General features: G+C 30.7%; 1 protein-coding gene across 15 annotated transcripts; it reads left to right on the top strand.

The window, feature by feature from the left end:
* Positions 1 to 505: 505 nt before the first annotated feature.
* LOC110791995 (uncharacterized) lies at positions 506 to 13,413 on the top strand. Of its 15 annotated transcripts, none has more exons than XR_008928335.1 (26): positions 507 to 812; positions 3,651 to 3,746; positions 4,453 to 4,644; positions 5,168 to 5,284; positions 5,468 to 5,659; positions 6,059 to 6,235; positions 6,473 to 6,685; positions 6,983 to 7,111; positions 7,194 to 7,325; positions 7,425 to 7,541; positions 7,622 to 7,753; positions 7,829 to 7,960; positions 8,726 to 8,857; positions 8,938 to 9,069; positions 9,150 to 9,281; positions 9,362 to 9,493; positions 9,583 to 9,714; positions 9,793 to 9,924; positions 10,019 to 10,150; positions 10,232 to 10,363; positions 10,444 to 10,545; positions 10,630 to 10,761; positions 11,737 to 11,868; positions 12,431 to 12,506; positions 13,025 to 13,082; positions 13,196 to 13,413. XR_008928335.1 is itself a non-coding variant. In XM_021996779.2 (26 exons), the coding sequence occupies exons 1-25, from the start codon at positions 686 to 688 to the stop codon at positions 13,074 to 13,076; spliced, it is 3,288 nt and encodes a 1,095-aa protein (XP_021852471.1). In that variant the 5' UTR covers positions 509 to 685; the 3' UTR covers positions 13,077 to 13,082; positions 13,192 to 13,413. The 15 variants fall into 15 exon arrangements, 11 of the variants coding, with proteins under 11 accessions (XP_021852477.1, XP_056693419.1, XP_056693418.1 ...); XR_008928333.1 differs by having other exon boundaries at positions 13,192 to 13,413; XR_008928334.1 differs by having other exon boundaries at positions 12,431 to 12,519.
* The last annotated feature ends 326 nt before the right edge of the window (positions 13,414 to 13,739 follow it).

Raw genomic sequence — 13,739 nt, 5'->3', positions numbered from 1 at the left:
TAAAGGGAAACTACTTTTTTACTTTTTCTACTTAACTCCATCTTCTTCCCATCCAGGCGCGAATTTTCTTGATGGCCTGGGTGGCTGGGTGGGTCAGACCCCCCAGACAAAAATTTTCGTATTGTATTTTAGTTCGGGCCTCCCCTAAAATTATATTATAATTGTATAAACTATATACTATATTGCTTAATTCTACTACTGCTCCCCCTCGTAAAACGGTTCAAGATCCGCCACTGTTCCCATCAATCTTCTCTCATTTTCCTTTGTCTATAATTTTCTTGTAAGGAACCAAATAAAGGAAAACTAGTTTGGAATTGTGTTTTCACTTGAAAAATATTTTCCATAAAAATTCATTTTTCACTGAAAACATTTTACGCTAAACCAAACAGATCCTCATACCGTCATACGTCACTCTATATATACTTTTGATTATTTTTGTTTTGTTTTATGTAGATAGTTAGATTTTGGGGTATTCGTATATAAAGGTGGGATTAGCTCATACGCGGTGTGGAGTAGGGTTGAGTAACGTTAATTGGTTCATCCAAGACATAACGTTTTAATCTATACTCGTTATTGCTAGTTTGCATCAACAATTTTCGTCCACATATATATATATATATATACTTGGTATATCATTATAGTCCTCCATATTTGCATAACACAAAACTCAATATACATAATAGTCATGACTTTTGGGAAGGAAGCTCCTCCATTGCCAAAATACGAGCGTATAGCTCTAAAACATGTTCCTACTACGGTAAGAAGACGATACGATCGAGATCTTGATAACAACCTCCTCAATGCAACGAAAGGTACGTACAATTTTTTCATATCCGACTCAATTTTGTGTTAATTTGATGGGAGGTTTTCTCCAATAATTGGACGGTCAAGTTAGTAGGTGTTCTTTTTTCTATTGCGAAAATTCAAAGAGTATCTTTGAATACAATTTTCAAAATTTCCATTTGTTCAAATTCTCAATTTAGTAACCAATGGGTCCTTTTATATACTTTTAGAATATGTCTCGAATCAACATGCCCCCTATTAAAAGACTTCAAGAAATTTATTATATGTATGTGTTAAGGTTTACGATCCTTTTGCTTTGGCCTATTTTCTAGGTTCTTCCGTTTCAATTCTGGGATTACTATGTGACATGATTCACGTAGATAGTTTAAGTACATTTTAGGTAGATAATCGGACTAATGCCACAGTGGTATAGACATGAAGTTGATAGGATCGAAATTTTATTTTGAAGTATAGATCGAGTTCGATCCTTACCAATTGTACACGGTTTATACTTTATAGGGTGTGCATTTACCTTATTCTCCCCCGTTTTAAATGCACGATTTGCATCATTTGACTATAGAGTATTAATTTAGAGTCGGATAAATACCAGTTTTTGATTTTATGATTTTGAAGTTATATAATTGAGGTTTAAGTATGGAATCGAAATCTGTTATCTCTATAATAGTCATGTTCATTTTAAGGACCGAGAACAGAAAATCAAAAAATAATTCTTATTCCAAATTTTAATTTTTACAAAGAAAAAAACAAAAAATAAAGAAGATGTCGAACGAACAGTGTGAGAGGTGTCGACGGAAACATGTTAATTAATATTTTCTCCATTCTTTTTTAGATGACATAATTTAACTTTTGACACTATTCATAAAATTATTTTGCAATTGTGTTTATACTTAAGAAGAAATATAGTCATGCGAGGTTTTGTTATAATCGTCTCATATATTATATAGATTTATAATATCAACTTTCTATAACTTTTACACATTTTAAATTAAAGATATTAATGATTGAAATACTACATTAACAAACGTGATAAAAAATTTATGTCATCTAAATACGAACTGAGGAAGTAATTACTCGTAAATAGTAACACGTAATTGGTTATATTTTATAGAAATTAAGAATGTGTTGTTAGTAGTCTGTCTAAATCAATAGAATGAGAAAATTAGAATAAATAAAGAATAGAAATATAGAATGTCCTTAGTAGTTGATGGGCCACTAACAGAGACATGCGGGTCATTTGGTGTCATAGAGGTCATGCCGACATGCGGGAGCGTAGGACCAACTTTCCTTTGATAGTTCTATGGCCCTTCGACATGCCAGTCATGCCACATGCTCACTATCAATTTTTTTTTTTTTTTTTTGCACTCGTCAGAAAAAAGTCGGTTTATTTATTTATTTTTCAGGAACGTTTTAGAAGAGGAAATTTTTAAAAGGTTAAATTGTTTTTTACCATCTAAAATAATTAGAAAATTGTTTTTTACCACCTAAAAAAATAAAAATTGTTTTTTACCACCTAAAAATAAAATAAAAATTATCTTTTACTACATCTTAACTATAAAATGGATGAAAACGTTATGTGAATTAATGGGAAGTAAGGGGAAATGGTAACTCATATGCATAAAAATCGTGGGAGAAGAGAAAGAAACAAAAAATATAGTCGGTGAAATGGATCCGCATAGCGTTTTCTTGCATTTTTTCGGTTAAAAGGTGGTTACAATCTTTATTTTATTTTTAGGTGGTAATTAAAAAACAACTTTTATTTTTTTAGGTGGTAGAAAATAATTTGTCAATTTTTTTAGGTGGTAAAAAATAATTTAACCTTTTTAAAATCTACCTCATAAAAACATCTCATGTGATAGTTTCACATTGACCAAAAAAAAGTGACAAGTGTCGCTTAATAAAGATAAAGGCGCTACTTACTTTATATAGCCGTGTGGTTTTAAGGTAAAATCTATTTCAGTCGTATAAAGTGGACTCTCTTTTCTTCTGGTGGGCGCAATCCAAACCCATATTTAATAAGATCTCCTTACCCCCAAAGTATTTAGCTTGCTAACCAGAGTCAGTTTGAATCAAGAGAGATTCTGCCTCGATAAGACCTTCTATCTTACTTACCTAAAATAAGACCTGCAAGTCTGCAACCTTATATAAGACTAGAATGAGGTTGTGTAGGCCGCTGGTCACCAGCGACAAAATCATCCATAACCAGGGGCAAAATGGTATTTTCACTCAATGCGTTGAAAAGTCAAACAAAGTACAAAGTATGGATAAAAATGACAGTAATTAATACAACAATGGCGGTATTTCAATACAACAATGACAATATTTATGCAAACGATGACACTACTTATATAACACTTCGTAAACATATTTTTACCATTAATTTAATATGTAACACTTTTACCCATTCATTTAAGTGGTCCCTTACTTTTTCTATTTCTTTTCTATTTCTTTTTTATTTGGTGATTGTGACAGTATTTTAATACAACAATGACAGTATATACAACAATGACAATACTTATATTACCGATTACAGTATATAACAAGTTAGCAACACTTTTACACATTTATTTAAGGGTGGGCCATCTTTTCCTTTTTTCTTTTGGTGGGTATGGCCGTATGGATGATTGTGTCGCTGGTGACCAGCGGCCTAGACAACCTCAGACTAGAATATAGAAAGAAATAGCAAATGGTGTCACCCCTTAAGTTGGTGTGAGTGTATGACTATAGACAAATTTTACATGTTACTCCATATGGACATAAGACGTGAATATTAAAAGAAATGCTAAATGGAGTCACCCTTAATCTTTTTTCCTAAGCATCGTTTGCTCTGTTCTCTTACGTGTGTATAGGCGGAGTTGAAGATGCAAAATTTACAAGCATTGTGGATGCTAATGCTGAAGAAAAAATCGAGTACAATGGATTTGCAAAATTTGATAATGATCAAGGTACGCAAACAAGTTCGATTGTTAAGATTCTCACAGACCTTAAAATATTAAATATTATACTACGAATCTATTTTCTTTTAAATGTAGTATTTGTCTTTTTGCTTTTCACATATCATTGCCAAATTTCGCATCGCTTACCTGTAAAATTGTCTAGATATTATGCAAAAATAAAGTTAAATACTCACTTTATTTATTGTTTTTTTAATGCATCATTTTCTTATTCAACCGTTTTTTTAAATGCATTATCATACTTCCTCCGTTCCGGAAATATCGCACCATGGTTGACTTTTACTCCTCTAACCATTACTTTGACTTTTATCATCTCAAATTGCGCGCAAGTAAAATTATAAAAAATTAATATGTGGAAAATATATATCGATACGAATCTATCATGACCCCACATGACTAAAATTTCCTTACGTACGAATCACAAAAAATGGCAAAAGTCGTAGTGTGAATAGTGTAAAATACAAATAGTGCCGATATTTCTATAACGGAGGATATATATATATATATATATATATATATATATATATATATATATATATATATATATATATATATTACGTACTTTATACCACAGATAAAGTCACAAATATACTTTTTGCCAATGTTGGACAATTCAAACATCAAATCATTTATGAAAAATTTGGATTAGAGAATTTAATGTAATCCTCTAGATGATTTGACTACTTGAAATATGCAGGCTTCCAATCAGAAGACAATGAAAGAGACTATAATAATGGTGCGAAAGATGTCAATCCTGATGGTCTCAGTGATGTGAAATTTTTCGTTGATGATAAAGTTGAGGATAAATCTTATGCACATTTCGACAATGAACACGAAACACAAACTTATACATATGAATTTGGATATAGTGATTTTGGAAAAAATGCAAGTAAGTATGAAAATTATATTTTTGTAATTCTATCATACAAAGTATTATTTTGCTTTAAATGTTTCTCCTTTACCTAATATGTTTTTTTTATTGTAATTCAACTTCTTTTTTCCATTAGGTATGTTGTAATTTGCAATTGACGTGTTGGGTTATGGTTAGAGCTTTACAAATATTAAGCCAAAAAGGAAATGACATGGGTCGATCACCCTTTCATCGTGCTGCTTTTTTATGTCTTATATTCTACTTTTTGCATAGTTTATAATGCACCTTCTACACGTAAATATCTTTAAATATGTACAATAAAAATTATAAAAAGCAGATATCGTGAAAAACTATATATTAAAACGAATAAAAAAGATTCCACAGGATGAATAACTATATATTGTGAAAAACTATATATATTAATCGACAAATATTAGATTAGATTTCATTTTCATTAGAATCTTTAAAGATTCCTAACATGAAAAAGGAAAATGAAGTATCAGTTGATGCATTTTTCTAAAATTTGTTGGTATGTTTTTAGAAAATTCTAAAAGTAAAAGTGGAGCAGCGGAGGAAGTAACTTTCGCTAGCATTATGGATGATGATGTCGAAGATAAAATTGAGTACAATGGACATGCAAAATTTGACAATGATTCAGGTACGCCTACAAATTCAAATTTTATAATTCTTACAAACATCTAAAAATAAATTAGAAAATATATTTTGTATTAATTGACATCTTGTTCTTGATTAGATTTTTAATAATATAATTCCCCGTAAAATACAGCAATTGAAAAATTACATGTAAATCTATAGATGATAAACTAGTTAAAATATACAGGCTTGTTATCGGAAGATGATGCAAGTAAAGATGAAGATGGAGCTGAAGATGACAACACTGCTAGTGTTAGTTACCTGAATGATTTTGTTGATGATGAAGAAGAGGATAAATCGCATGCGCAATTAAAGAATGAACATGACACACAAAATTATACATATGAATTTGGATACAATGATTTCGGAAAAAATACAAGTAAGTACGGTACATTATATTTACAAAATTTGATGATACTTTTGAGCTTAGAACTACAAAAAGTTGTTAAAATTTTGAGCTTAGAACTTTCTCTGATCCTGTATGTGCTTAATAATTTTTTTTCCATTCGAGGTCTTAATTATTTCGTTACGAATATCTTACTTTTTGCAATTCGAAACTTTAATCAACTAATATATAGAAGAATATTTAATGGTCAACATCTATTTGACTAACAAGATTTCCATTTTATGGAAAGTCATGGTATAAAGTACTGGTAATTAAAGTCACCATATGTACTTGCTAAGTTGTGCTTTTTAACCTTTAATCAAGTTTAAAAAAATCTATAGATTGAAAAAGTGTAAATAAACTTCTTTATAATAAACTAGTTGTAACTTGCAGGTTTTCCATTAGAAGACGGTAAAAGAAGAGGTGATGATACAGCTCAAGATAAGCATGCTAGTGTTAGTGATGTGGGTGAGTTTGTTGATGATCAATCATATGCACATTTCAACGATGAACGCAATACACAAAATTACACATATGCGTTTGGATATAGTGATTTTGGACAAAGTGCGAGTAAGTTCGAAAAACTATAATTGCCGGAATTATTTCATGTTATCGAGCTTTAAGTTTTTCTAACTTCAACACCAAATAATTTATTTTCCACATCCATTTATTTTCATTAGCTAGGGTATTGAACAATTGCTATGTTGGATTATGCGGAGCCCGTAGAGACATTAGATGAAGATACATAAATAATGCTAGAGTCACACTTTTATCATATCATTTAAAGTACTTTTCTTAACTTTGTAGGTATGCATTCAGAAGATAGCAAAAGAGAAAGTGAAAGAGTCGTAGATGTTAATCTGGATGCTACTTTCGAAGAAAGAACTCTACATATAGTAGAAGATAAAAGAATTGAAGAGAATAGAGGCAACGATGTAGATAACGCCGATGATTACGTGGATGATAGTTTCAAGGACGTAGCTGAGGACAACAATCACAGAAATTGTGACAATAAACAAGGTATATAGTTATGCAATTAATGCAAATGTGTTGTGAAAATATTGTTTAAACAACAATACGATGAAATTGAAATACACAAGTATGTAGACGTATAGCGGAAGAAAACAAAAGAAAATGCAACATCACTAAAGAAATACATGTTTGTAGTTACCATGTGGAATAGTGTCTAAGAGAAAGTCTGATAAGAATCATGGAATTGAAACTCCAACGATAAACAAAGTATTATATATTTTGATTTGTGAATCTATTTACCTAACAAAATAAATGAACTATAAACTGAATTTTGTACATATGTAGATATAAAAGTGGAAGAAATCAAGATCGAAGAAAATGAAACTAAAGATGAAAATGTTGCAAGTGATTATATGGATGATAGTGTCCAAGAAGTCAAGGAAAATGATCATGAAAACTTTGTCGGTAAACTAGGTATGTAATTATGCAAATATGTTGTGAATATGCCTAATTCTTTTTTAAAAATATGACTAAATTGAAATATTTTTATTTATAGATATGCCAGTGGAAGACAGAAAAAGAGAAGATGATCAAACTAAAGATGTAAATGTTGTTAATGATAATGTGGATGATATTGTCAAAGGCAAAGACGAGGACAATGGTTATGTAAAATCTTACAAAAAACAAGGTATGTATACTGTATTAATCATGCAAATATGTTGTAAGTAAAGATGCTTAAGTTAAAAAGTTGACTGAATATAAACATGAATATATATCCATTTGGAAGACAGCAAAAGCGAATGTGGTGGAACTAATGATCCAAATGTTTCTAGCGAATGCGTGGATGATAGTATCGAAAGTGAAGTCGAGGACAAGGAGCATGGAAACTGTGATGATAAAGAAGGTATATAATGAAGTAAATGTTTTGTAAGTGAAAATTCTTAAACAAAAAAGTAGACTAAATAGAAATGTGTATTTATGTAGATATCCAACTAGAAGAAACCAAATTTAAAAGTCATGGAAATAGTGATGCAAATGTTGCCAGTAATTGTGTGGATGATACTATCGAAGGTGAATTCGAGGACAAACCGCATGAACACTTTGACGATATACAAGGTATGGAATTAAGCATATGTGTTTTAACTGAATATGCTTGAACCAAAAAGTTAACAAAATTAAATACATATGTAGATATCCAACCAGAAGACAACAAAAGTGAAGGTGATGTAACGAATGATGCAAATACTACTAGCAATTGTGTGAATGATATTATCGAAGATGAACTCAAAGACAAGGACTATGAAAACTTTGATGATATACAAGGTATAAAATTAAGCATATGTTCTCGCCTGGACACGGGTTAATGATTTAGGGTGGTATTTTATGGGAGAAATCTGACCAATTTAGGAGGTAATTTTTGTTTGAGCTAGGTTTGGCATCTCAAGGGTGATAATTACTAGAGTAATTTTGCCCTCCTATTAATGCCCGTAGATCTTTGATCTCCATTTGGTATTTAGGTAAAATAAAGGAACAAAAAATCCTCCAGCACTTCATCTTCATCAAGTTGAACATTAAAATAATTTTATCATTATTTTATTTTGTAAAAGAAGATTGGTGACATAGGTCCAGAATTTTTGGAATATCAACTAATAGTTGAAAGACGAAAATTGCTATGATAAAATGAAAATTGAAAGAAGAAGAAACCTGAATTAAATGATATGATTGAAGTACTTGGATAATTGAGTTCATGACCATGGATTCATGGAAAGGGGAGAAAAGAGATGAAAATTTTCTGGTATTTGAAATACTTCCCAACCGGTGGAGATGCGATAATGGTGATGGGTTGGGTGAAAAGATACCAGAGTAACTGTTATCCTAGGGGGATGTTGGGTAATAGATTACCCTCAATTGGAGGAAAAAAGTTACAGGTCTATAAAATCAACCCCAATCCAGACATTTATTACAAGCCTAGAATTAATACTCCTGTGATTTTTGCTCCCCATTACACCCTATCCAAGTAGGGCCTATGTTTTGTAATTGAAGATGCTTAAACCAAAAAGTTAACAATGAAATTATGTACTTATGTAGATATCCAACAAAGTAAAAACAAAAGCGAAGATGATGGAACTAGTAATACAAGTGTTGTTAGCAATTTTATGAATGGTAGTATTGAAGGTGAAGTCGAGGACAAGGAGCACATAAACTTCGTAGATATACAAGGTATGAAATTAAGCATATGTGTTGTTAATGAAGATGCTTAAATTAAATGGTAGACTAAATTGAATGGTTTATATACGTAGATATCCATCCAGAAGAAATAAAGAACGATGGTGATGAAACTAATGACGCAAATGTTGCTAGAGTTTTTGTGGATGATAGCAATGAAGGTGAATTCGATGACAAGGAACATGAAAACTCCGACGATGTAAAGGGTATCAAAATTATGCATATGTGTTTGTTTAAAGATTCTTAAACCAAAAGGTTAGCCAAATTGATAGATGTTTATATATAGATATCCAACTAGAAGAGAAAAAAATTGAAGGTCTTGAAACTAGTGATGCAACTGTTGCCAGCGAATGTGTGGATGATAGTAATGAATGCATAATCAAGGACAAGGAGCATGAAAAGTTTATAGATATACAAGGTATGGAACTAAGCATATATGTTGTAAATTAAGATGCTCAAATGAAATAGTAGACTAAATTGAATTGTGTACATGTGTAGATATGCAACAAGAAGACAACAAAAGTGATGGTGGTGGAAATAGTGATACAAATGTTGCTAGCAATTGTGTGGGTGATAGTATCGAAGACGAAGTCGAGGACAAGCAACATGAAAACTCCAATGATAAAGATGGTATGAAATTAAGAATATATGATTTATGTGTTTTAAGTGAAGATGGTCAAACCAAAAAATTACCTAAATCAAAATTTTTATAAATGTAGATATCCAACTAAAAGACAACAAAAGCGAAGGTGGTGGAACAAGTGATACAAATGTTGTTAGCGATTTTGTGGATGATAGTATTGAAGGTGAAGTCAAGGACAAAGAGCATGTAAACTCCGTAGATATACAAGGTGTGACATTAAATATATGTGTTGTAATGAATATACGTAAACCAATAGAAGACTAAACTGAATTGTGTATATATGTAGATATCCAACAAGAAGACAACAAAGACGACTGTAATGAAACAAGTGACATAAATGTAGCTAGAGATTTTGTGGATGATAGCATCGAAGGAAAAGTCGAGGATAAGGATTATGAAAACTCCAACGATATACAAGGTATACATATATGAAATTAATTAAATACATGTGTTTAAATGAATATGATTATTAGACCAAAAAGTTATATGATTTGATATATGTATGCATGTAGATATCCAACAAGAAAACAATAAAAGCGAAGGACATGTAACTAGTGACGCAAATATTGTCAACGATTGTGTGGATGATGGTACTAAAGGTGAAATAGAGGACATGGATCATGAAAACTTTATAGATATACAAGGTATGAAATTAAGCATATGTGTTGTGAAGAAAGATTCGTAAACCTAATAGCAGACTAAATTGAATTGTATATTATTTGTAGATATCCAATTAGAAGACAACAAAAGCGACGATGATGAAACTAGTGATACTAATGTTGCTAGCGATTGTGTGGATGATAACATCGAACGCGAAATCGAGGACAAGAAGCATGGAAACTCCGAAGATATACAAGGTATAAAATTAACAACATGTGTATTAAATGAAAATGCTTAACCCAAAAAGTTAACCAAATAGAAATATGTATACATGTAGACATCCAACTAGAAGACAACAAAAGCGATGGTGGTGAAGCTACTGATGAAAATGTTGCTAGCGATTATGTAATTGGTAGTATTGAAGTTGAAGATATACAAGGTATGAAATTAAGCATATGTGTTTTAAACGAATACGAATGCCTAAACCAAAAATATAACCAAATTGAAATATGTATATATCTAGATATTCAAGTAGAAGACAATAAAAGCGAAGGGCATGAAAGTAGTGGGGTAAATGTTTCTAGCGATTGTGTGGATGATATACTTGAAGGTGAAGTTGAGGATAAAGATCATGAATTCTTTTCTGATGTACAAGGTATGAAATTAAGCATATGAGTTGTAATTGAAGGTGCTTAAACCAAATAGTAGACTGATCTGAATTGAATTGGGTACATATGTAAATATCAAACTAGAAATCAACACAATAACTATTTTGTCAGAAATTAGGTGGAGGATAATGTCCATGATGAAGAGGAAGACATGGATGACAGGAATCTAACGATAAACAATGTATGCAATTAAGAAAAAATGATGAAGATGTCTAAACAAAAAATGGATTAAACTGAAAAATATATATTTGTGTCGTTAATTATGTGAGTGGATGACAAAAAAGGAGAAGACGATGAAATTGAAAATATTTTCTAAGAAGAATCTCAGACAATAATCGTGAAAACTATAACACAAAAAGATGTAAGAAGCTATACAAATTTGGTATGAAGATAATGCCTAAAAATATTGTCTCTTTTGCACGTAAACTCTTCTTAGTAACAAAGAACCCATCGGTTCAAATTTTATCATTCAGTATTCTATTATGTAATGTCCCAAATTTATGTTCTGTTATTTATAAAAATAAATGTACACCCCATTTGAAATGGAATCCACCTTTTCTCTTACGAGTATAATATTTATCTCTACCAATCACTCATCTAATCCCCTTGCAAGTCACAGTGGTTGTATTTTCTTAACCACTGCCCTCTTAGTAACATCTCTCAATTCACTTTAATTATAATCACTTTTCGTACAGTTATTTACTTCTTAGTATGCGTCAAAATCTAAGTGGAAGATGAAGTTTGAAACGGAGAGAGTAAGACAAATATTAAAGGTTATAGACAGTGTAAGAATATAAATAAAAAATCTTGAAGTACAATTCCCCTTAGAGTACAAATTTGCACTGTTTTTGTTTAGAGTTGGTGGTTTTATGATAGAATAATTATTTGTTCATTTGTAAACTCTTGTTGATAAAATTTGAAACATGCAGATTTAGACCAAAACTAAAATATTATGAATGTAGATACACAAGTGGAAGAAGACAAAAATGAAGGCGATGATACTAAAGATGCATATATTGCTAGCTATCCTGTGGATAATAGTGTTAAAGTTGATGTTTTGGACACTGAACATGAGAACTCTGATGATATACAAGGTATGCAAATACAATTATAATTTTTTATGAGACCATAAAATATAGACTTATTGAGATATAATGTATATTTGCATTTGATTGAAGATGAGAATCGATCTTGGTAGTTATGAGGATGTTAGCATTAATGAAGTACATAAAAATTTTGCATTTTATGTTTGGGTATGTCTCTTATGAGACTGCTAATGTCAGTATTAAAAAAAATATAACTATACGATAATATATGTAAGTGTAACTATTGATTAGAAAATATAACTAATTTATTGATTATAAGGTAAACTATTTGATTATAAAACAATCAATTAAACGTACTATATGATCTTAATTTCTAACTTTTAATTAGAAAGTACAACTACTTGGTAAGAAACTGATCTTATATATAAGATCGTCATATATAAGTTTTTGAACTTTGTGTTTTGAGATATGCATGGAACAATTATTATTAGTCCATTTGTAAATTCCTGCTGCATGCTAATAAAATTTGAAACATGCAGATTTTTGCCCAAAAGCATTCAAGAAAACTTTGGAACAAAATGGTTATGATTTATATTGTCCTGATTGCAAGGATTATGCCATCGATACAATCATGTTTAGAAAAAGAGAAGATGAAGGCCAACAAACAACATGCTATTCCTTTCTACGTAAGATTTCATGGTATATATTCCGCACCCATTTTAATTAGTTATGATTGAGTATCAGGTCCAACTAGGTCATTCACCTTACGTATATACTCCATCCGTTACATAATGATATTCCAATTTAGGTTTTTGACACTCTTACAGTTGAAGAGAATCTTTTAAATTATTTCGAATATATAAGAAAAAATCCATATTCATGTGAAATCTTGTTTTATTTGTCTCAATGAATACATTAAGAATATCATAATTTTATAAGTTTTCAATATTGTGTAATTAGAAATAAAAATGATATAAAATGCGTATTGGCAAACGTGAAAAAATAATCTAGAACATCATTTATGGAAAGGAGAAAGTACCTAATACTTACTTCCGATCCCTTTGTGGATGGATAAATGTCATTAAATACGTACTCTATATTATTGAACAATATCCAAACATAAAGAGTATACCTTTTAATTTTTTTTTAGTAAAATTGAATTTTACTAATAACAATTAATCTTGCTGGACGTATATACATGCAGTTCGTTGCATTTGGTGGTAGTTCACTACTTCACTAGACTTGTAAAGGCTTAAACTTTGGTAAGTTTTCAGCTCAACGTACATTAATGTAACTTCTTAATAGGAGTGCACACCAATTATTTGTTCTAATTGTTTTCTAATTATATTGTTGTTTTGTGTATAAATCAAGGCAGACATTGGTAGAACAACTGTGAGGAGCTGGTCATGATAAATATATGTATACGGGCGAGCTAGGTCCACCGTATATAAATTGTAGCATTCTTCTTTGTAAGTAAAAATTCTTAGTGTACTTATAAATAAATAATTCTTTCCCAAGTTTTGTTCGATTTCTTATGTACATCTGGATGTATTCATTATTTTCAAATAATAACACATAATTAAGTTTTAGGGATTTTATGGGCTTTACCAATCTATATTTAATGATCATTGATCACCTAGGCATTGTATACATTTTAGATTCTTAAAGGAGTTTTTTTAAATGTAAGTTTAAGATTTATTTGAGTTTGATTTTTTGTAAAGGAAAAGGACATATGTAGTATTCCGTATTAGTTAGCATAAATTATTTGATTTTCATTGACAACACATACACAAATATTTGAGCTCTCAATGTCGCATTCTCTGTCTCTAGCCTAGGGATTGGCACAAGGCGGGTCTGGAATGGGTCAAGTGCGACTCAGATTCAAATTCTTATTTTTCATGTGGATCCAGATCCGCCAT

Source organism: Spinacia oleracea, chromosome 2, assembly GCF_020520425.1.
Source record: "Spinacia oleracea cultivar Varoflay chromosome 2, BTI_SOV_V1, whole genome shotgun sequence".
NCBI classification, from domain to species: Eukaryota; Viridiplantae; Streptophyta; class Magnoliopsida; order Caryophyllales; family Amaranthaceae; genus Spinacia; species Spinacia oleracea.
The sequence above is the reverse complement of the archived record's forward strand: the minus strand, read 5'-3'. Positions and strand labels throughout refer to the sequence as shown.